Source organism: Engystomops pustulosus, chromosome 2 (assembly GCF_040894005.1).
Source record: "Engystomops pustulosus chromosome 2, aEngPut4.maternal, whole genome shotgun sequence".
Taxonomy (NCBI): Eukaryota; Metazoa; Chordata; class Amphibia; order Anura; family Leptodactylidae; genus Engystomops; species Engystomops pustulosus.
The window spans coordinates 59036419-59060915 of NC_092412.1; the positions used below are offsets into that span (position 1 = coordinate 59036419).

At 40.1% G+C, this 24497-nt stretch overlaps 1 protein-coding gene across 1 annotated transcript; it reads left to right on the forward strand.

Annotated features, from left to right (window-relative positions):
* The first annotated feature begins 1756 nt into the window (after window positions 1-1756).
* BIN2 (bridging integrator 2) lies at window positions 1757-23978 on the forward strand. The gene is made up of 11 exons (XM_072134780.1): window positions 1757-1894; window positions 4375-4455; window positions 4746-4800; window positions 7010-7104; window positions 9957-10052; window positions 11213-11320; window positions 12424-12509; window positions 15710-15785; window positions 18595-18677; window positions 20583-21754; window positions 23455-23978. Exons 1-11 carry the CDS (start codon window positions 1817-1819, stop codon window positions 23484-23486), a joined length of 1962 nt encoding a protein of 653 aa, XP_071990881.1. The 5' UTR covers window positions 1757-1816; the 3' UTR covers window positions 23487-23978.
* The last annotated feature ends 519 nt before the right edge of the window (window positions 23979-24497 follow it).

Consider the following 24497-nt stretch of genomic DNA (forward strand, 5'->3'; position numbering starts at 1 on the left):
CTACTTGCTAGCCACAGGTCATCTTGTTCTAACATGGTGGCCATATTACTAATGAGTTAGAGCGAAGTTATTTCCTTCAGACAAATCCCATATGCATGGAAAGAAGGCAAGACTACCGTATTTTTCGGACTATAAGGTGCACCAAATTATAAGGCGCACCATCAATAAATGCCTGCTAAAAGGTCTAGGTTCATATATAAGGTGCACCAGATTATAAGGATGAATGACCAGCAGGTGGCAGACCTGTGCACAGTTCAAGGCAGCTGTTGTCTGTAAGTACGGTTCATATATAAGGCGCACTGGACTATAAGGCGCACCTTTAATTTCTGAGAAAATCAAAGGATTTTTTGTGCGCCTTATAGTTCAAAAAATATAGTACGTTCTTATCTGAAGAAATAGTAAAAGAAACAGCAGAATATTACATAAAATCAATGTCCAGCTTATTCTCAATATTAAGTGGTTTATACATTTAGGGAAAAGAATCAGGATAAGTTGTTATTGACTCATTTACATTTCTGCTCTTTCTGGATTTAGGAGTCCAGTGGGCGGTCCTTGCCAGTGACTGACTGCTGTGTGAACCCAATCATAAAGGGAAACAAAAGTATGTAGAGGAACTACCTGTTGGAACTGCATCTGTATAAGCATACCACATTAGTTCTACTTCTATATATTGTATTGTATATAAATTGTATTTCTTCTCCAAATTTACACTTGGGGGGGGAGGGGCTGGCCATTGTTATTTCTGGTAAACTTTACTGTTTTTAAATACAAGATTCATATTACTCCTTTTCTTAGCCTTCATCCAAATGTTATGGCGCACTTTTATCAAATAGTCATTACTCATGTTACCTGCTATATACATTTTTGGTGTTTCAAGAGGATTTTGGAAGTGATGTGGCCATAACTAACACCGTAGCTGCCATGGGCCAAAGGTGTTAGGGCCTACAGATTAGCCAACAAAGGATTAGAAAATGATGCATAACTTAATTCTACTCAGTTAAATTAAAGATACATATCTGATCTTTCAGAGATACAGACAAAGACATAGTTGAAAATGCAAGCTGCAGAATAATGACACAGTTCCCACCTATTATTTAACTGCCCGTATCTCTGGTTCTGAGATCCATGAGCCTGATGGGTTCTTGTTTTTAATATGACACATAAAGCATGCTGCTGGGTACTACAGAACCAAAGATAGTGGCGTCTGAAGTGACAACACCCTTGCAACCATGAAACTTGACTCATCTCATGTGAAAATGGGATGAGAAAAATCATATTTGCCTGACATTGGAGATGATTTTTATAGCTGAATGGGTGAGATTTCAAATAAAAGAGGGAATTGTTTCATACTCTACTTTAGGGGACTAGTAGTTTAGTGGGGAAAACCTGGTGACAGGTTCCCTTTAAAGAAGCCAATATCTGTAGTAAGGGATGGAGAAATAACATTGTTAAATTGCAGAAATTGTAGAAAACTACAGTTACTAATAAACCCAGATATATAGAAAAATACTTCCGTAGCTGACATACGTTACAGTATATTATGACACAGAATGTGCTTTTACCAGTTTAGTTACTGCACCTTGCGCAATAGAGATTTTTGCAGATCATATCACTATAGTGGATTCAGTTTCAGTCACTGCACAATTTTTGCAGTACAAGACACTACCAGAAATACAACAGAAAGAAATACAAAAAGTGAAGTGGTTTTAGAAATCTTTCAGCGGAAGATGTAGAGCTTAGGAGGAGCTAACACTTCTCTGTAGCAGCAAACATCCCCTAAACAGAAGTAGGAAACCACATATACTGGCAAACAGCTATGGCAGAAACTAAGCAAGGGGGTGCGGGGATTTTTGCCAAAAATGTCCAGAAAAGATTCTCCCGTGCCCAGGAAAAGGTATTGTATCTTTTTACCTACCTATTTTATAACTATATGATGGTGTTTAGGCAATTGAATGCAGCGACAAAGGGAGGTTACACAGTGCGTGTAGGAAAAAAACCTTTTGTGACAGTTCATGCAGTTTTTTGGGCTATAGTCAGAAATGGATGCAAGTAAAATAGGAAATATATAGAAAAGGACGTCATCTTCTTCTGAAATTACACTTCCGTGGGGTCTTCCAGTGTGAAGACCCCACTGTGAGCAATTTCAGGACTGTATAATGTGCTTCTAGAGTTCTACCATTAGGTCTTTGTCACTAAATGTTCTTTATATTTATGATATACAATGTTAAGACAAAAAATTTCACAATTGCAGTTGAATGAAACCTGTTTTGTCCCTTACTGTACTATATACATAGAGACACTATATTCACACGTATTTAGGCCTTGGAAATAAACATTGGTTTATAAAACAGTTTCAGCCTTCTTTTTTGGTTTTGCCTTCTTAAATGTCCAGGGCCTTTAAAACAGCATACACATTTCAGACTTTTTTGAATTTCATTGTTAGAGCTCCATTTACATTTACAATACATTCATACCATAATTATATATTTTGTCGTATGTAAAATGGCAGGCGTGAGTGGAATTTTCTTGTCTTTAACCTTTTCTATTTTATGTTTATAGTCTCCCATTGGATAAAATTTTTCATTCGGTATAATGCAAATCTTCTTAATTAATAATAATAATAATGAGATCACTCACATCCAAAACTAGCTACAGTGCAAAACAATGATTATGCCAGTCTTACTGTTAAGTAATAGGCAGACTGTAACTCCAGTATTAAAAAACATATAAAAACTCGTAAATCTTCTTTATTGCCTTATATTTTAGTTTCCCGGCTGTAATGAAAACGCAGGTGGGAAACTGGCACCCAAATATGAAATTGCAGGGAAGCTAGTCAGTAAGAGAACCATCCAGATGTCTAATGCATAGTAATAAATTGGTTAAAGGGTTTTCCACAGGATAGAGAATAACAATCTTATAAGGGTCCAACAGCAGGAAACCCAACCGATCACAGGAAGGGACCCCCAAGCAATCTCCAGATCTCCAGTCTCATTCTCAAGAAAGGATGGTGCAACAGGTTGAGTACACGTCCTGCCACACCATTCAATAATATGGTTGTGTTGGAAATTGCCAAGCACAGTGCTCTGTTGTCTATGTGGCCCTAATCACTGTGCCACACTCATCAAAAGTAATGAAAACTGCAATAGGTAGACCTCAATATGCCTACCCAAGCTTTGGGAGCAAGCATGACCGAATGCAGCAATCTATGACGTCTGTTACCCCAAATGAAATTAAAAACATCTCCTTGTGAGGCACTTTTACCAACAAAGTCTGGAAATAGTATAATAGCATAGTAAGCCAAGCAGGGGTGTAACTAGGACAGCCTGGACCCCATAGTCGATTTCTGCATGGGGCCCATTACTGCTTAAAAATGTTTTGGCGGCTGTGAAGGGAGAGTGGACGGCTGTGCTGTTGGGCTGGCAGAAGGGCAGCCAGTTGTGCATTTGGGCAGGAAGGTGGGTGGGCGTGTGTGACGGCAGGCACGTAGGAGTTTGGGCAGCTGTGTGGGCGGTTGGGAGAGTGGGCAGCCAACACAATTGGCGGCTCTCTAGGTGGGCTGGTGCCATCAGCAGGGAGAGAAGGGCCCAGGAGAACAGCAATGATAAATTTTTGTACCGCCGTCCATCCAGTGCCCCTGTGCAATGCGGGCCCCGTAGCTATGGCTGCTATGGGTGTTGTTACAGTAAACCAAGTCTTTTTGACCGCTGCCACACAAAGCAGGGATCTGTGGTGTGTCACCTAGTCAGCATAGCCTTTCGGTCCCTAAGGAGAGAGGGGTAGTTGGTCTCTTAGAGAGAAGAATACTGCATCTCCTTCTTTTATGTATCGTTTTATTCTTGTCATAGCCGCAGGTGATTTCATGCTCGGAATGATGAATCTTTTGTAATGGTGAGCTGGTATACGTTAGGATAATGTTGCTACTTTTTTTCATTGCCATACGTTTAACCTCGTAACCTCCTCAGGTTTCACTAAATAAAACCTCATTGTTCTATGAGAAAAATTACTTTTAGTAGGTTACACTGTTTGGCTTACACCTATTTCCTACAACAAAACAGAACTGTGAAAATATTGCAGCTTTAAGTGTGATATTGTGGTTTTAACTTCCTGTATAGTAAGTATAAAAAAGAAACACAACAGGAAGTGTTCCTATAATACAAATAAAGGACAATGCAGACTAACCTTTAAAAATTGTGACATGTAGTAGTACATAGGGTACTGTGTTGCGTAATTATAAAATGATTTTGTAATATCTTAAAATGTGCTAAATACTTCACAGTGTGTGTCAAAAAGGAAAAACTGGGACAACACAAATTCTGGACGAAGGCACTAAAGCAGAAAATTTTAGTTTTAGTTTGTTTGCATTTTTTTATTTAGGTTCTACAGAAATTGGGCAGAACAATAGAAACCAAGGATGAACTTTTTGAGCAGTGTGCATATGATTTCAACAAGCAGCAGGTAACTCCAGGGGCGTAATGCCATCACGTGATACACAAGAATACTATAGGACATTATTCATCTTCCAAAGTCTATATAATCCATCCACGTTCAGAGTTTGATCACTTTACTTCTAATAATCTATAGTTTAATCAGAATCTTTTAAATGAATAGTTATGTTTATTATCTTACCATTAAAAGAAAAACTTATCCTATAGTTATTCTTTGAACACATACATATTAATTGTGTTTTTATGTGTTTTTCATTTTCCATTAATTTCTATTATTTCTCATTGCTTATTTTATATCAGAATGAAGGTAACAGGTTATATAAGGATTTAAAGGCAGCCTTCAGTGCTGTTAAAGGTAAGACAATTGATTTAGGAATATCTATAAAGTAAATTAATATTGTAAATACTATAACATGCAACTTTGTGAGAATCAAATTATCATCAGGAAAAACCCATTGTACAATTTCTAGTGTTGAAATCCTCACCAACATGGTTGTACAATATAAGCTCTATCTGGAGCCTGTGTTGCAGATTCCACCACACTTGATGGTAAAAATATTGCTTTGTTATCCCTTTGATAAATCAGTGGAATCTGTAGGGCGTCACTCATATCTGATGTATGACAGATCTGGAAAAGGACTGTAATTACAAAGCCTCCATACTAGTTTCATGGGATATGTCTATCAATGCTGACCTGAGATCTAATGATTAATAGTAAGTTTTAAAAGTTGAAAACCTTTTTTCCTCGTAGGGAAATATAATGTAGAGTTATCTTACTCTGAAGAGTCTGACTTGTCTTTCCAGGGTGAACTGCATATCAACTGCAATGTAATCAGTTTTAATGTGGTTCCTTAATGTAACAGGTGAAATACATGAACTGAACATGTTTATTGGACAGGTTTCTGCTTCAAAATCAAATTCAGCTGTTCAGTTCTTGTCTATTATTTGTAAAATTATGTAACTGCACCTAAAACCACCTCAAAACTGGTTACGATGCAGTTTAGATGCACACCCAATCTTTTGAAAGCAATATTTTGACTCTATTGTCTAAAAGAAAAACTATCAGCAGAATCATGTAATATAAACCAACACTTGCATGTTGTTGAGAGACTACTCATTCAGTATCTTCCTAGTAGTTTTACAATTATGGTATGAACCTGAGGGGCTCTGATGGGCATTATCAGAGATCTTCTGGGCTCCATCATCTCACAATGATTTGCAACACCCCTGCCAATGTGCATGGCAGAGGATGTTGCAGATGCAAGCAGCCAACAGTAGACCTTACTATCCGCTATCTTCCTCTTCCAGCCAAGCCAGAGAGCAAGTGATGTCAACTATCTCTCAGCAATTCCTGCTCATGTGATGATGACTCTTCAATTTGCAGCTGAATTGAGGAGTACCTGGCTGCACGGTGGCTCAGTGGTTAGCAATACAGCCTTGCAGCGCTAGGGACATGGGTCCCATCTAGGTCAACATCTGCAAAAGAGTTTGTATGTTCTCTCCTTGTTTGCATGGGTTTTCTCCAGGTCCTCTGGTTTCCACCAAAACATACTGGTAGGTTGATTAGATTGTAAGCCCCATGGGGGCAATGACTGATGTGCAGCGCTAAGAAATCTGTGTAATTATTATCTGTGTAATTATTATTATGGGAATTGACAAGGGCTAGGTGATATCACTGGTTCTGTGGCTCAGGGAAGAAGGAGATGAGCAGTAAGGTCTGCTGGGGGAGTACATAATCATGAGAGGATGCAGCCAATTATGGTGCAAATTACGGTATGTCTCCAATTATGGTCATCAGAGCCACTCAGGCCTATTAGCATAATTTTAAAACTAATTTGTAAGGCAAACTAGGCCATAAAAAAGAAAGAGAAAAGCAGATGCTGAACAGAGGGGCCAATAGCATGTAAGTGATTGAGGTTTATGTTACAGTATTTTGCTGGTAGTTTTCCTTTAATATATCAAAGCTGTCATACAATTGCATGGATTCATTACATTTAAAGGAAACCTACCACTTCGGGTAGGGCTTATAAGCTGGACATGCCGTGCACCAGCTCAGGGTGAGCTGGTGCCAGCGCTTATCTCCGTTATGTTTTTAAACAGTTTGAAAGTGTTTTAACAGTTTATTAATTTTTATATCCTTACTGGCTTCCCCGCACCGGGGTCCGCGCTCGGCGCACCATGCGCGCTACCACTTCCTATTCAGATGCACGCACGGTCGTGCGCATGGTGCGCCGAGCGAGGACCACGGTGCGGGGAAGCCAGTAAGTATATAAAAATTAATAAACTGTTAAAACACTTTCAAACTGTTTAAAAACATTACGGAGATAAGCGCTGGCACCAGCTCACCCTGAGCTGGTGCACGGCATGTCCAGCTTATAAGCCCTACCCGAAGTGGTAGGTTTCCTTTAAGTACAGTTGTGCAGTAAACTTCACTGCAACCACAATTCTCCAGTTTTTTAGCCTAATTACATTTTTCAATATTCACATCAAAACTTTCATAAACTGATGCAACTTTTAAAATTCACTGCAGATTATAACCAGCGCATGTTATTTTTTATTCTTAGCGATGCATGAAAGTTCTAAAAGATTATCAGAAACACTTCATGTCATCTACAGAGCAGACTGGGATGGATATGACAACCTGAAAGCAATTGTAGAGGTAAATGTTTAGGTGGATTATATAATTTTCCAATTATTGCACTAGTAATATATAATTTCAGTTGTGATTCATTGGGGGACATGTATTATTGTATCTGAGCCCAAAAAATGCTGGGATTTTACATTTTTTTGGGGCGCAGAATTGTTGCGGATCATTTATAATGAGTTTGCGCCAGAAAGAACAGATGTTTCCGACACTTTTGGCGCAAGTGGACATGGCCTAACGTTTCCACATTATCCTCCACATTTATGTGTATTTTGTCATCATTTTTAGGTGCAATTTTTGGCACATGAAAGACCAGGAAAAATTGGTCACATAGCAAAATTAAGGCGCAGTCCATGTAAGATTTTGGCGCACATCTCATTGATGTCGGCATTTTTATGGTGCCCAACTGATCAGTTCTGTCTACCCATTAATTACTAACAGCCCTGCGAAACTTTAAAACATCAGGCTGTGCTTTGCGGAGACTGATCCATATAGAAATTTAAGATCAGATGAATGACCATACTGCAGAAATGTACCCGATATCCCACATTTATTAAATGCCCTGCACCAGTTTTTTGTCTGTCTGACTTTGCACTTTCTGTTCAGTGCAAACTTCGTGTACATGTATTTATATGTGTCCATGATACACTTTAAGCGATGTGACACAAAATGATGCACTGAAAGGAGTGTTCTGGTTCACAGTCAGACCACATTTATTAAGTACAGTTCAACAGGATTGTGTTGCACGCCCTATGTTAAAAAAAAGTTGGTGCACGCTGTCGGAGCGGCCAGATTCATGAAGAACAGGCGCCACAAATTATAAATCTGGCGCACCGTGCACATGTCACAGGCAAACTGCACATATTGCATTGCTTTTGATAAAAGTAGGCCATTGTGTATGGCATAAGGACAAAAATATGTATTTGTGCTACATTCATTCATATGGGATAAGCACAGAATTTTCATGCTGCTTTTATTTTCCAGCCTTTATTTTTCCAGTTTTCTACAATGTAAAAAGCTGTTAGCACAGGCTCTTTAGTAAAAAGTTACTCACTAACCCTTTGCAATAAGTTCAGAAGCTTAGAACTGAGGTCAGTGTTTGGAGAAGTTGAGTTACAAAGGAAATGCGGTCAGATAACTCTGATGTTGTGAACACAATCAGCAATAGGACACAGCAACCAGACCATATTTAAAGAATTATCTCCATCTCAAAGTAGTTGTGAGATGTAGATAATCTCTTTATAAATACAATACATCATAAAACTAAGGAACCAACCAACTCTAACATGTAAGCTATATACTGTATGATAACCCCCTATCAGGTTTTTACAGTGGTCATTTCGGGTAATTCTTCAGAAGAATATTGCAGGACATCGGGTCCTGCTGGTGTTCGGGCTGGGCTGTGTTATCATCTCTGTAACCTACTTAAATTACTGTATATACTCAAGTATAAGCCAAGTTTTTCAGCTTATACTCGATTCTATGGAAAATACAAACAAACCCTGTACTCAAATTTGCGAGGCCCCCATCTTCTGAAGCTGCGGCTCCCTCTTCGGATCCCTGTTGCGTCCCACATGATGTCAGCAAGTGGCTGATGTCATAGTATATGTGACGATGCGCAGGGACCCAGAGACGGAGCTTCAGAAGGCAGAAAAGGACCTGTGGGGGGCGTCGGAAAGTTGAGTACAGAGGTTTTTTTTTTAATTGGCTGGGCATAGAGGGCTGCTGGTTATACATAAGGAGGGCAGGCACTGGCTATACACTAAGGGGGTAGGCACTGGCTACATACTAAGGGGCTGCTGGCTATATACAAGGGAGCAGGCACTGGCTATGTACTAGGTGGCAGGGGGCTGGCAAAATACTAGGGGACAAGGGCTGCTGACTATATACTAGGGGGCAGGAATTGGGTATATACTGGGGGGCTGCTGGCTATATAATGGAGGGCATATGTTGGCTGGCTAAATACTGAGTGTAAGCTGTATTTCGTGTAAAAATTAGGTACCTCAGCTTTTACGCAGGTCAGCTTATACTCGAGTATATACGGTACCGTTAAACTTGATGTATCGGGCTGCGAACTCGCAGCGGCAGGGCTATCATACGCTGGTGCGCGACCGCCAGCGTATGATAAATATGCCCCCATGTGTATATCCTTCTTGATCTCCAAAACCTGAGGACTGAAAATAAGTTAAAAAAGCAAATGGGCTTAATACGAAAAATGTCTTAATAATATTTACCACAGTTCTTTCCTGTACTGATTCTGTCACAATTTAAAGTTTATGTACCAATAACACATATTAATGCTGATAATTCAGTGCCCTTTAAAAATATTTGTTCCTGCAGTTGAATTAATTTAGTAAAATTCATGTCCTTACAAAATCAAATCTAAAGATACATCTTTCAACCAATCATATCAACATAAAAATGAGTGAAAAGTTAAAAAAAATCTAGTATTTTCTTGAGTAGATGGGCAGAATGTGATATACAGTCAGTTGCGTGTTCAGGGATGGAAAGTTCTGTAAATCTATATTCCTATGATCTCAGCAGATATGATTCCTGCTGTATTTGTTTACTACTATTCCCACAACACCTTGCACACCAGGCTGTGTGTGTGTAGTCAGAACTTCCTCCCTGCCCGTCTCAGATCTTGTAGTTCAATCCAGTCAATAAAGGAATTCCAACAATTCTTACCTTAATACAACACTTTCTTCATCTGACTCATCCTAACATTATTATTCAACCTCCTAGAGTACAAGCGAGAAGAGAAAAAGAAAGAGAATCCAAAAGTAAAGACTAGTGATACAACATTTTATTTATACGGATTGCTTTGCTTACACGTAGACTGAGGCTTTTTTGTGATTTGTCTCTAGAACACTGACCTTCTCTGGACTGATTATGAAGAAAAATTAGCTGACCAGGCCGTCCACATCATGGAGAATTACATGTCTCAGTTCTCAGAAATGAAGGTGATACCGAAACAAAAATATTTCCTTACATTCCCTATTTTTTTTAGTTTAAGTTATAACTGTACTAAAAAGAAATAGAAATCAGAGAAATTACATCCACATACTATTATTATAACAAACACATTGGGGGTCATTTACTAAGGGCCCGATTCGCGTTTTCCCGACGTGTTACCCGAATATTTCCGATTTGCACCGCTTGTACATGAATTGCCCCGGGTTTTTGGCGCACGCGATCGGATTGTGGCGCATCGGGGCCGGCATGCGCGCGACAGAAATCGGGGGGCGCGGCCGAACGAAAACCCGACGTATTCGGAAAAACCGCCGCATTTAAAAACCGAAAATGTGTCGCTTGGGGAGCGCTCACCTTCACCTTCTATGGGATGGTGCATTCCGGGGCGTTAAGATTATTTTCGGCGCTGCAGCGCCACCTGGTGGACGGCGGAGGAACTACCATCTTAAATCCCAGCCGGACCCGAATCCTGTGCAGAGAACGCGCCGCTGGATCGCGAATGGGCCGGGTAAGTAAATGTGCCCCATTATATAGAGGCAGTTTTGTTTTATTGAAAACATTTGTGTTTCTAAATATGTTCATATCTACATTTTGGTACTATATAATCCATACATATAGGGGCAGATTTATCAAGCTGTCTGAAAGTCAGAATATTTCTAGTTACCCATGGCAACCAATCACAGCTCAGCTTACATTTTACCAGAGCTCATGAATATTTCAAAGGGGAGCTGTGATTAGTTACCATGGGCAACTAGAAATATTCTGACTTTCAGACAGCTTGATAAATCTGCCCCATAGACTTTTAAAATGTAAACCAAATAATGTAATGTAAACCAAATAATGGCCAGTTCACACCTGTAATTTCATTTGTTTATTGCATTAGTTGTCAAAACCAGGTGTGTTTCAACAAGGTGCTCAGTTGTGATAAGAATCAATGGACGGAGCACAGTGCAGTGGATGGGAGAGATTAAACCATAGTAATATATGATGCAAGAAGTCCAGCTGAGTTTCAGAAAGTCCTGCAGACATGGACTCCTTGCATCATTGACCGAGCACGATTGTGTGCAGCCAGTCTTATACCATATCTATGTGTAGTCTTCAAACCTTTCCTTTACAAGTAGTAAATGATCTAATACTGTAAATTTTACAGGAAAGAATAGCAAAACGAGGGAGAAAACTGGTAGATTATGACAGTGCAAGACACCACCTGGAAGCGTTGCAAAGTGCTAAGAAGAAAGATGAGGCAAAAATTGCTAAGGTAAAAGGAATGGTGGTCAGTAACTAATGGCCACAGTCTATAAGTAAAACCATTTGGTCTAAATTATATTTCCAGTGCATTGATGACAAATCACAAAGCCTGATCACTATCCTAGAGTCATCATTATGTTACCTAAAATGGACTTTTCTTTCACGGGAACAAGGTTTGGGGTTTGTTGAAATCTAGTATCACACATATTACTTACTTCAGGTGGGCCCCATATTGACCAGATAGAAAGCCAATCCTGTGAATATCAGCAGGCTTATTCCTCAGAGTAACCAACTAAAGTTCTTAAAATTAGCAGTTACAGCAGTTACTTTTTCATTTACTTATCTTAATGCTTTACATAGTCCCTGAGACTCTGTGTAGCCATTGGAAGTTAAGAGGAATATGTCATCAGGACCACACATTTTCATAGTCATTCTCGTGACTGGTTTCCATAGGCTGTTTAATGCTTATTCCCAATCTACTTGTATAATTCACATTGCTGCTTCCACTCACTTTTAAAAGTATATAAAAGTTTACCTGTTTCCCTGAGGGCCGAAAGTCTGTTACAAGGCTGCAATCAACATCATTATCTTCTCTCTGTTAGCTTTTCCTATTTCCTCCCTCCTCCTCACTCATGCAGTCGCAAGCTGACCCTGTGCTCCAAACAAATCTCTGTCAGTTCATATCTGATGAAGGCCGGGGGGGGGGAAAAGGAAGAGGGATAGAGCTATCAGGGCAGACAGGAGATAATGATGATGATGAGCCTAGGGAATCCAACAAGATACAATTTGCAGGTAAACACTTTTATCAACTTTGACTGGAACCATTAATGTTAATTATAAAAGCAGATTGGGTAACAGCATTAAAAAGGCGATGGTAACTTGTAGGTGAAAATGTGTGCCATGATGGCAAGTTCCTTTGAAGAAAATACATTTTGTATGTTATAGTAACATAGGATATCATTAACTGACAAAAGAGTGATTTAAGAGGTACAGAAGGGGGTAATAGAGGTTCCAATTCTATATGTGTTATTAAGGTGCTTAATTTTAGACTAATACAGTTTTAAATGTCATGCTTTTATGGCTTTTATGTGACCATGTAAATGTCTTATATAGGCAGAAGAAGATTTTAATAAAGCACAGATGATATTTGAAGACTTAAACAAAGAATTAAGGGAAGAGCTGCCCGTTCTCTACAGCAGGTACAAGGGAAATAGCAGAGCATTTACTCCATGAACTCTTTATAAATTTAAAAAATAAATTGCTACTCACCAACTGGTTTTAACACAGTGGCTCCCATTTATTAGCTAGAGTTAGACTAAACTAGTAGTGTTATCAGCTCCCGAGAGCGGCAGCATGCGTGATTAGCCGTAAATTTTGCAGTTAAACTTCTTTAAATCAAGTCAAAAAGTGTGTTAATGGACGCTGCCCAGCTTATCTACTGAGATACTTTTTAACAGATGAACCATATATAGTGATCATTTAATATCTGAGTGTTCAATAACAATGTTGGATTCCTTTTACATCTTCTTTTAAATCTGTAATAAAGACAAACAAGAAAGGGATCTTTCAGTATACACCATCATGTATACACCAGAATTCTGCATAATGGACATACAGGGGTACATTTACTAAGGGTCTTTCGGACGCATTTCCGCCAGGTTTCCCGAATTTTTCCATTTTGCACTGAATTGCCCCGGGTTTTTGGCTCACGCAATCGGATTGTGGCGCATCGGCGCAGGCTTTCAGGCGGCACAAATCGGGGGGCGTGGTCGACGGAAAACGCGACTGGTTCGGTCAAACCGCGGAATTTAAAAATTAAATTGTGTCGCAAGATCAGCACTCCCATGCACCGAGAAGAAGAAGGGGAACTCCGGCGGACCTCAGCGGGGAAGCGACATATGCAGGAAATTGAACGCACGTTCTTAGCGAGTCACAGCAGCTCCAAATCCTCGTCGGATATTACGGATCGACGGCGGCAACGGGACGGGTAAGTAAATGTGCCCCACAGTGTTCTGTTTTGGCCGTATGGTTAAATGCAAACAAAAGACACTTTGATATGTATAACAAAAAATGTATTCTGGCATACACTAGTTATGTAATGCCAAAGAGAAATAAGGTGGCCGCTGCCCTACAGTCTATACCACAAAGAGATGCTCAGCACTTAGGCTACATTCACACTGACGTATGGAGGACGTATATACGGCCGACGTATATACGGCCGATATACGTCCTCCATATCACGTCAATGGGCGCACGGCGCCCTACGGGAGCGGTACACGTGCGGCACCGTACCCGGAAAAAGATAGGACCTGTCCTATCTTTCTCCGTAGTACGGCACCGTGCGCCATTAATTCCTATGGAGAGGGGCGGGGGAGAGCTGCGCTCACCTCCTCCTCCTCTCCCCGTACACTGCCGTTGCCCGCTACGGTACGGTACGGGCGGGCAACGGCAGTGTGAATATAGCCTAACAGTTCTTAAAATTGTATTATGAAAATGTTAATTATTTGAAGGTGTTGTCCCATCGTAGCTGGTTAGGCCCTATCCAAGTCAGCTCCATAAAGATGAACAGGGCAGCCCTCACATGCGCGACTAGCTGCTCCCGTCATCTAAGGGTGTGAAAGGGGTAAATCAAACCGCTGTTCTTGGATCCTTGGAGGTCCCACCACTGAGACCACCCCACTGATTAGCAAGTTAGTTACTAGAAAGTTTCTACAGGAAAGGGCCTAACTTGCTACAATGGGGCAACCCCTTTAATCCCTATAACAGTGGTGGCGAACCTATGGCACGGGTGCCAAAGGTGGCACTCAGAGCCCTTCCTGTGGGCACCCAGGCCTTCACCCCAACACAGAGTTTGCCAGACAGGACTCAAGGCTTCCTCCTGCGCTCCAATACAGCCCAGGACGTGCCATGCTCAGCACCATTTTAAATCAACATCCTTGACTGCCAGGGCTACAGGAGTAACGAGAATGTGCGGATAGAGATAGATTATTGTTGGATTTCCCGCTCTGGGAACCCTGCTTCTTCCTCTTCAGAGGACCATGGAGGGAAGCAAAAATCCAAAATTCTCTATGATCTTTCTATTGTATTGGTGAACTCATGACGCTAATACGATTGAAACCTGTGATACAGCAGAGATCAATAAATTACTTCTTACATTGTCATGTTGGCACTCTCCGACATATAAGTGGGTTTTGGTTGTACTTTGGGCACTCTATCTCCAAAAGGTTCGCCATCACTGCCCTATAACATCCAGCAGGATTTATAGGAATAAAAGAATCAAACCCTGACATATTTCAGACCTAAATCTTTGAGTTCCTTTGCCCTCATGCAAACAACCTCAGTCCTCAGGTATTACAGACTTGGTTTTTGTTGCTTGTCTTTCTATGGGCTAACAGACACCTGAGGATTTAACATTCCTGTGTCCGAGTACAGTACACCAGAGAAAACTCAGAGAAGTTCCTATTCTTGGCCACAATTGCGGCTCTGCTATGGAAGTCAAGGGGGCTAAGAAAGACTACTGGTGCAACACAGATGGCATATGTATGCCGCTCGTATTTGTGGATCCGTTAGATAACACACCAGCCTGTGTTTTTTGTGGATCTGAAAAAAGAATGACAAATGACCCATTTTTGCGGACCTACAGCTTAGCCCTCATGCATACTACCGCTTTTTCCAAATTCAAGTACAAGTACAAACCTAAAGAACCTATCTTGCCTGTACACATGTCATGCAAAAATACTTTGCGACCATAGGAAAAATACTTTTGTTCAGTGTACGGACTGACTGCCAAAGTCCTTTCAAAGTGCCTGATGCAGCCACCCGGCACATTCACATTGATACATGACAGACTCTGCACACCGCCACCGTGCACAATACAAGTCAAAGGGGGTCATGGGCTCAACGCAACAGCTACAGCTAGCTCACAGCCCTTATACAAGGTTGAGTACATGAGGCCTTACTAATATCATAAGCTCCAGTTTATGGGTGTCGCTCTATTCTTAGCAAACAATTGCATTAGCTCTTCTGACATACTCATGGAGGTATTGGACAAGTCTATAGGTATGGTTTAGGGAATACTGCTGTAATATAGTTCAAATTTGTAGATTGAGGCGTGGATAGAGTATTTTTGTGATTATAACAAAATTCCTGTTTAGACAAAAAAAAAACTTCCACTATAATGTTTTACGATATAATGTTATTTACTGCTGCCATCTAGTGGTACTCAGTATTACTACATACCTTTGCTTCACCACAAGGTTAATCATTTTGCTTCTCATCTCCTTCTCTAAGTTTTATATTTTGACTTTTTCACTGTAAAATTCTGTGTTGCCATTTTCATGTTCTATAGATATGATGATAGTACACACTGATCAGATGACTTATGTTTTCCATTTTACAGTCGGGTCGGTTGTTATGTAATCATTTTTCAGAATATTTCCAATCTTAGAGATGTTTTCTATAAGGAGATGAGTAAGGTAAGGGAATGGTTTCTATATCATATAACACTTGATAAATATATATATACTGAATTATAAAACGGCAGATGCATAACTAACAATAATTATCCAATGAGAAGGAACAGGTTTTGTGACGTAAAGAATTAAGTAATGGTGAATTATGTTAAAACATGAAATAGAACTAGAATAAAGTTACAATAGAATATAAATCTGAAAAACATATCATTTTTAAAACTAACCTTTTTTATGCCCTTGGCTAACTGTAGAATGCCATTAGTGCCATAATAAGTGGAGTACAGGCTGTCCCCTAGTTACGACACCCGACTTACAGACGACCCCAAGTTAAAGACGTACCCCTCTGCCCACTGTTATCTTTGGTGAAGCTTTCTGAATGCTTTACTTTACTCCCAGGCTGTAATGATCAGCTGTAAGGTGTTTGTTATGACGGTTTATTGATAATCCTTGGTCCTTGACACAGTATATCCCATTTGTACATAGAGCTTTATTTGACTGCAGTTGAATATTAGCAGATGGTCCCTAAGTACAAGGGGGCAGAGCAGTGATTTGAAGACACACAGAGCTGTCAGTCAGAATAATGGGGTGTGGCTCACTTCCAGCCTGAGACAGAGAAGAGTCACAGATACCAGACATCACAAAAGCTAATTTGCATATCAGAAAAAAAATCTGTGATTAGGGTACAGTACCTCACTGGCAGTTAACTTTTGGTGATATGGGAAGGACCTGTAACCCTGTATAAGCAGCCATTGTTACTCAGGGTTGTCAAAATCTGGTGAAAGGTCCTCTTTAACTCCTCACCTTCCAAAGGCCATAACCTTTTTATTTTGCCATTTCCAAAACTATATAAGGCTTGTTATCTGCAGCACAGACTGTGCTTTCTATTGGTACCAATTAATAATCAGTGCCATGTACTGGGAAGCTGGAAAAATGTCAAATGCTGTAGAATTTGTTAAAAAACACATGTATTTTTCTTATAGGTTTTTTTTTAACTTTCAGTGCGTGGTACAGAGGGCACCTCACTTTCATTCTTTTGGTCATTTACCACCCCCCATTATCAAGCAGAAAGCAACTCCCTAGGCGATGTTGTCAAATTGTCACATGGGTGGTGCACCCCTGCAGACACAATAATGTTCTCACCACAATTCAGTCTCTTCTCACTAATGGATGCAGCTTTACATAAAATCTTTACATTCCATGAACTCACCAGAAAAAATAAAAAAAATAATTTGTCCGATGTATGTAGAAAACAAAATTATTTGTCTTTATTAAAAATGTTCTACTTTGACCATTTTCAAGGCAGAATTGTGCATTTCCATAGTAGCAAACTACAAACAAATTCTGCAGTCTAGTCCTGCAATTATATTACCATATGTTCCCTTCTAAAGGGAATGTGTTATCAGAAAATTACCTACTGTTTTTTAAGTTTTATGTTAAATGTAATCTGTTACATTTTTGTTTACTTTAATATTTGAAGTTATTGGGGCACATTTACTAAGACTAGTGCAAACTTCACCATGTGCAGTGACCACTAGACAGATCTCAGACCAGGATCATGTGATCAATGGGAACAATCTCCAGTTAGAGATCACATGACCCTCCATCTGCGGCCATTTTATGGACAGGAATGTCTGGCTGATGAGGTAAAAGACAGGAGGCTTCATTTTACATATCAAAACTGTTAATAGATGTAATGTATATTGGTAAATTACCTAATATCCTGCTCCCCACACATTACACAAAATATGAGGTATTGTGCCCAACCCATTGAAGTTTCCATAACGTAGACCCTATGGTTTCTGTGCATATAACCATCTGCATGCTACAAGCTCAGGTCATATTCCCTTCCATTACAAACATATCAGAGACCATAACCACTTTCACACAGTCAGTATTTGTAAGTAGAAACCAGAAGTGGAACCTACACAGAAGATGAACAAATTTTTCCTTATATTTTTTCTCTATTCATGTTCCTTTCCTAGTTTTTAGTTAACATGTACTGAGACCAAAATACTTCTATTTATAGCTGGGGGATTGATTAAGACTAGACTCACACCTCATTTTTTAAACGCTCTGTTTTTGCCTCTGTCTGCACAGTATATATGTATGTATGTATGCAGTATATGTAGTACACAGTGCAAAACTCGGGATAGAAAAACTCTGCAATCTACGTTTTCCATCCTGCTCCCTCCTTCTATACAATCAGCAGAGGAAATCGAAAATTATGAGGGGCGGATGCAGCAGTACATCACACCCTGGCTTTTACTCAGTATATGCTCAGGGAGGTTCCCTGTCACTGTCTATATTAGAGACATCCTGGTGATTGGTTGCTGCCGATGGTCACTAATTACAAATTCTCCATTTTTAACAAAAATATAGGGACGCCCATATTAATATCTACACCAGTCCCGAGCCAGGGTAGATTTTACCTTTCAAGCTTGTTTTAAAAGTGGTTTACATGGCGCAAAGGGGTTAATATGTTGCAACATGATACACCAGCCCCAATATAGTCTTTTAAAAGGTTATATATGCCAGAAAAGAGGTGTAAATTGCTTACTAATGTGAAGGATATTATATATTGTTAGAGGCTTCATAATATAACATGAGATTTTAGTTTATTTATCTATAGACAGTTTCCATACACCTTTCCCTACAATACACAAAATGTATAAAGTGGAAAGTTGTCCATAGCAAGTAATCAGCAATGTTTGGGTTTTGTGTGTACTAGCTTTTGTAGACGAGGCACTTTGTCTGTCAGCAACAATCAGGTCAGAGCAATTAATTTACTGAATCTATCTCATCCTCCCTGCAGCTGAACCATGACCTGTATGAAGTTATGAGTAAACTAGAACGACAACATTCCAACAAAGTCTTTGTTGTGAAAGGTGTCAAAAGGTATGATTTGTTTCCTCAAAATAATACACAAGAATATGACTTTGAACTTGAAGATAGTGTCAAAAAATCAGGATAAATGTGTCCAAGCTGTGGCTTGTTTCATAGCTTGTTAGCTGATTATTGTCGCTTTTCACACTGTACACATGCAAACTGCTTCAGGATTTTGTATCTGGTTATCCTTCCTGCTGTGTCACACCAGTACAATACGTATCCTACATGTACTTGCTATTTTTTAGATAGCGAGAAAGATGTTGTCCAACAATTAACAGTAACTGCATGTGGCCAGGCTGTACAGCATACAGGATCCCCAATAGCCTAGTCCAGTGATAGCAATCCTTTGAGCAAGTGCACAAAATAACCCAAACAAAAAAATCCACCTATTTATGGCAAAGTGCCAACACAGCTTTATAAAGGAAATCTACCCCTAGTATTTTTGTAATCACACTTTCATGCTGGTGGTTTAATGCTTAAACAGGATTGTATCTTCAATATAGCTATAAATCATCAATATAAATAGATTTATAAAAATAAGTAAATTTGGCTTTGGAACTCCTGCTAGTGGAACCACGCTGCACAGCACTCCGTTGACTTAAAATTATTAGCGCTTATTCCCTCTATACTGAATACTATACACAAGATATAATCCTGTTTTGAGGAGCATACCGCCGTCATGTGGGTGTGACTTCATAAAAACTTCCAAGGCAAGTGGTGGATTTCCTTTAAGCAGTAACTTATTGCTAACCGTTCTGCCACACCACTAAATTGTATCTGCATCCTAAGGACACCAATGCCATTAAAGGAAGGAAGAAAAATTTGGAGTATCATCGCAGCTTCACACGGGGCCCCCAAACATGAATAATTGCAGGCAGTGCAACACCTAGGACAACTAACTGGATATCCCCCCCCCTTAGCAAACAAGTTTCTTGTACCTGTACCCTGTATATAGATAGCCCCAGCACAAGCCCCCTCAGTACATAAATAGCCGCAGCACGACCTCAGTAGCTAAGCCGCACCTAGGAATTTTGAGACACCTAACTGGATATTTTTGGGGGGCCTCCTCTCCCCTAAACACATGAGTTTCCCATTATATACAGATAAGCGGACCTGACATTCCCATACCCTGTATTTAGATAACCACAGAAACATGCCCCCTCAGTGTATAGATAGCTCCAGCACATGCCCCCTCAGTACATAGGTAGCCAAAGCACAAATTCCCTCAGTATATAGATAGCCCCAGCACATGTCCCCTTGGTGCATAGATAGATAGCTCCAACACATGCCCCCTCATTAAATAGATAGCCCCAACACTTGCCCCCTTCGTACATATATAATCACAGCCCATGACCCCTCCGTATAAAGATAGTCACCGCACATGCCCACTTAGTGCATAGATAGCCCCATCACATGCCCCCTGAGTATATAGATAGCCCCAGCCATTGCCCCCTTAGTACATAGATAGTCACAGCACATGACCACTCCGTATAATGACAGTCCCCGCATATGCCCCCTCAGTACATAGGTAGCACCAGCACATGCCCTCACGGTCCATATATAGCCCCCTGCAGCCATGCCCACACAGTCCATATAAAGCCCCCCAGAAAATGCCACCTTATAGTCCAAGAATAGTAAAAAAAAAACCAATTATAAACATCTTCCCGGAGCAGCTATTCTTTGTCAAAGCGTAGGGTCTCTGGGTCCAGTGATCAGCACTGTGTGAACCTTCAAGACACAGCACTAATCACTATTGAGGGTCGGGATGGCACTGGGGGGGGGGGGGTTGTTTGCAAAATGGCGGTTCCTATGAACAGAGTCCCACTATACCACTCATGATGGCAGCTGTGATTGCAAGGACTGGTGGCAGGAACTGTAATAACTCCTCTGATAGTATACAATTCTTGTTTTCAGTAAAAGAAGTTCTCTGCTGATCTCATCACCCATAAGTTCTTCAAGTTCATTTTTCATGGCTTCAATAGATCCAGGAACGAGCATTTCAATAAATGAAAAAGGTTTATTAGATGGGAAATCTGAGACCAATCCTTCAAATGAAGCCCAAGAATTCAGCACAGATGAAAACACTTCCACTTCAACTGAGGAAGTGGCTTGTGAAGAATCGATCATCATTCAAGGTGCAGAAGAATTGGAAGAATCTGTTAGTCAGAACATAGTGGAATGTGTACAGGATGATACATCACTACCTAAGGAAACTGAAAGCCTGGAGACCGAAACAGAAAGTGACTCAAAGCATGACCCTAAGGAAATATCACAGAAACACCAAATTGTAACATATGAGAAGATGTCAGAAAATGTAACACCGAATAATACTGACATCAGTACACAAGGTGCAACTGAAGACAAGATAATCCTTAAAACTCCAGACAACTCCAGTAAAATTGTTGAAGAAGAAGTCCATGAAGGTGCTAATGATACCAAGCAAGTGGTCACTGAGAACCTAAAAGACGGAGATAGTCAGAAAGGTGCAGGTGGCACAAAAGCAAGTTGTGTTGAGAGTCCCAAGACAGACTTAAAAGGATCAGACAATGGAAATGAAAATAAGGTGTCCACAGAAGGAAAGGAAGGGGATGCTGAAGACACATTCAGCAGTGATCAACACCAGACTAGAGCAGAGAACCTTACAAAAGAAGTGCCTAGTGAAGATGTAGTAGGAGGAAATGATTGTGAACGACGGACAAAATCACCTTCCTCAGTGCAAAGTACCAGTCAACCATTTCCAACTCATGAAGAGAAGATTTCAAATGAGGAACTTACTTCTTCTGTGGCAGAGTCCTACAAATCTTGCCCAACTGATAAAGTGACAGATCAAAGTGATGCACCATCTTCTTCTGTTCCAACCTCCTGTCCAATTTATCCAACTGTTAAAGTGAGGAATTCAAGAGATGAATCTCTGTTTCCAAATTCCTGCACACCGTGTCCAACCAATGAAGGAAAGCAGGATGAGATTGATGCGCCCTCTTCTTCTGATCCACATCCATGCCAGTCATGCTCAACAGATGACGTAAACCAGAATCTAAATAATGAACCATCGGAGAAAACAACAGGAACACTGCAAAGTGAATCAGGTATGCTGGAACGTTTTGTTACAGTGCAATATTAAAACTTTACTAAACAACTAGGCTAAGACTGCTCCACTCAAAATCCCCACCACCTCCAAGTCATGTACAGAGCATAATACTCACTATGCTATCCACAGATCACAGAGCATCCATATGCTTAATGGTATTATCTAACAAACAGGGAAAAGTGGACAGAAGCTACACCTGTCCAAGAGTTTCCCAAATTAGAAATAACTATTTTTTACCTTTTTAATTTATCAGTTTAAAGTATAGACAGTGACTTATGTATTTTAATCTGCTGCCAATGTAAATTATAGGAACATTTGCAAAACCGGTATCAGTCAACACATAATAACAATGAATATTATAACAGTCAGAAAAAAACAAGAAATGTAAACTGACTACTCCTTGCAGTTTTCTGAAACCATGCAGCCACATTTAAGCTGTTCAGCAGCCTTTGGCCCAGATTTACTAAAAATTGTGCAAACTGCACCATTCAGGATTTCTGGCACACGTTTTTTAATGAATCTGGTGCCCTCTGCACTGCCCCGACAGAGTGCACTCACTTTTTTTGGTGCATCTATAACATGGGGCATGCGTCACACTTCTATTGGACTTTGCATGTTAAATCCGGCACGTGAAGAATAGTGCAGCCACGACACAAAAGGGTGCACAAATGTGGCATGGGCACTTGTTAAATGGGTTTTCTCACCAATCAAGTTAGGCCCTATCCAAAGGATAGGTGACGAGAACCCCACAGATCATGAAAACAGGGGGGTCCGAAGGTGTCCCAGGTACTGGAATAGTCCGCTTAAAGTGAACCTGTTATTATGAAAGTGCAGAATCCTCTGGCAGAATGCTGTAGAGAAGAAGATAGAGAACAGTAGATTGTACATAGTATTTTATTTACAGGCAGCATGTTATAGAGCAGGATGAGCTAAACAGATTGTAAATAGTTTCCTATCTGCACACAGCATGTTATATAGCAGGAGGAGCTGAACAGATTGTACATAGTGTCCTATCTGCAGGGAGGATGTTATAGATGAGGAGTAGCAGAACAGATAGTAAATAGTTTCCTATCTACAGGCAGCATTCCATATAGCAGGAGGAGCATCTGCAGGAAAAAATGCGATAGATGAGGAGGAGCTGAGCAGATTGTACATATTGTCCAATCCGAAGGCAGCATATTATAGAGCAGCGGGATCTGAACAGATTGTACATAGTGTCCTTTCTGTAGGCAGCATATTATTGAGCAGGAGGAGCTGAGCAGATTGTATACAGTGTCCTTTCTTCAGGCAGCATATTATAAAGCAGGAGGAGCTGAGCAGATTGTACATAGTGTCCTATCTGAAGACAGCATATTATAGAGCAGGAGCAGCTGAGCTGTTTGTACAATATGAATAAATTGCAGGCTCACTTTAGCATGCCTCCCAAACATTTTCTTTTGAATGTGGTTGTCCTGCCACATGGGTCACAAAGTGAGCATTGCAGGACATTTTGCTACAACAGGGACCTAAGATGGGCTCACAAAAGGTTGTTTGATAGTTATTCATCTAGGCGTGGACAGTACCCTGAGCACCGCGATTAACGGAGTGCCGTCTACCTACAAGTATTGATTGGGCTTTTTTTCTACTAACCATATAAGGTATATTATTTATATATGATTGTGTTTTGTCTTATAATAATATGTGTTTTCTCTTATGCAGCCGGAAAAGATGAAATGATGACACAACTATAAATTCTGACAACAGATGCAGAATAACAGCTAATGTCAGAAACAGATTCATCAGAATGGATCCCAGCCTCTTGAGTAAATAGTGTACAGTCTTAGGCCCTCTACACAGGAATGTTATAACAACTATTATAGTTATATTTCTATATGATGCAAGGCCTCCTGTCCACTGCACATTTGTCCTTATACATAGAGTTTGTCATATCTCTGTTAGCCATAAAGGTATATCATGTAGATATTATCTTATTCTTTATATTGTGTTGTCACTTTTTACCATTGTTAATATGATATTACTATGCTGCACCTTTTAATAAAAGTTACAACTTTTATTTGTAACTTTCTCTGAGAATACTTAACATAAAGCAAGTGTGCAAAAAGGATTGGCCACGATCAACAAATTATTGCCCATTACATGCACTAGTCAGATGCAACCTCATGGCAGCAGACGAAGTTTCAGCACACAGTGGGAGTGGGGGAAGTGATTCGGTGAACAACCTGTGAAGCTACAGCAAGAAGAAGCTCTGGTTATGTCACACAAAACCCTTCTGGCTCATTAGCATAATTTTTAAAGTTGATTTTAGAAGGAAGGATGGATAACAATAAATACAATATTACCACATTGCCTGGAAATATAAGTAAGTACCCCTGCTTGACATTGATGGTAGATTTTCTTTAAGAACCCTTTGTTAACAATCGATAATGTATAAATCCCAGACAACCCCTTTAAGTGTATTAAAATGCATTTTTATCTATGCCCAAAAGACAATGCAGCATTGTATAGATTACTTTGAAGCTTTGTCTTCTAGTGATGTGCCTTCTTAAAGTAAACGTCATTTTAAATTACCTTCTTGGTGCATTTGGGTAATGGGCAGCACGGTGGCTCAGTGGTTAGCATTACAGCCTTGCAGCGCTGGGGTCCTGAGTTCATATCTCAGGTCAACATCTGCAAAGAGTTTTTATGTTCCCTCAGTGTTTGCATGGGTTTCCTCTGGATCCTCCGGTTTCCTTCCAAAATAT

Coding starts and splice junctions, on each gene's coding strand:
- BIN2 (XM_072134780.1), top strand. CDS start 1,817: ATGGCAGAAACTAAGCAAGGGGGTGCGGGGATTTTTGCCAAAAATGTC. Junction 4,801..7,009: donor AGCCTTCAGTGCTGTTAAAG/GTAAGACAATTG, acceptor TTTTATTCTTAG/CGATGCATGAAAGTTCTAAA. Junction 21,755..23,454: donor AACACTGCAAAGTGAATCAG/GTATGCTGGAAC, acceptor TCTCTTATGCAG/CCGGAAAAGATGAAATGATG.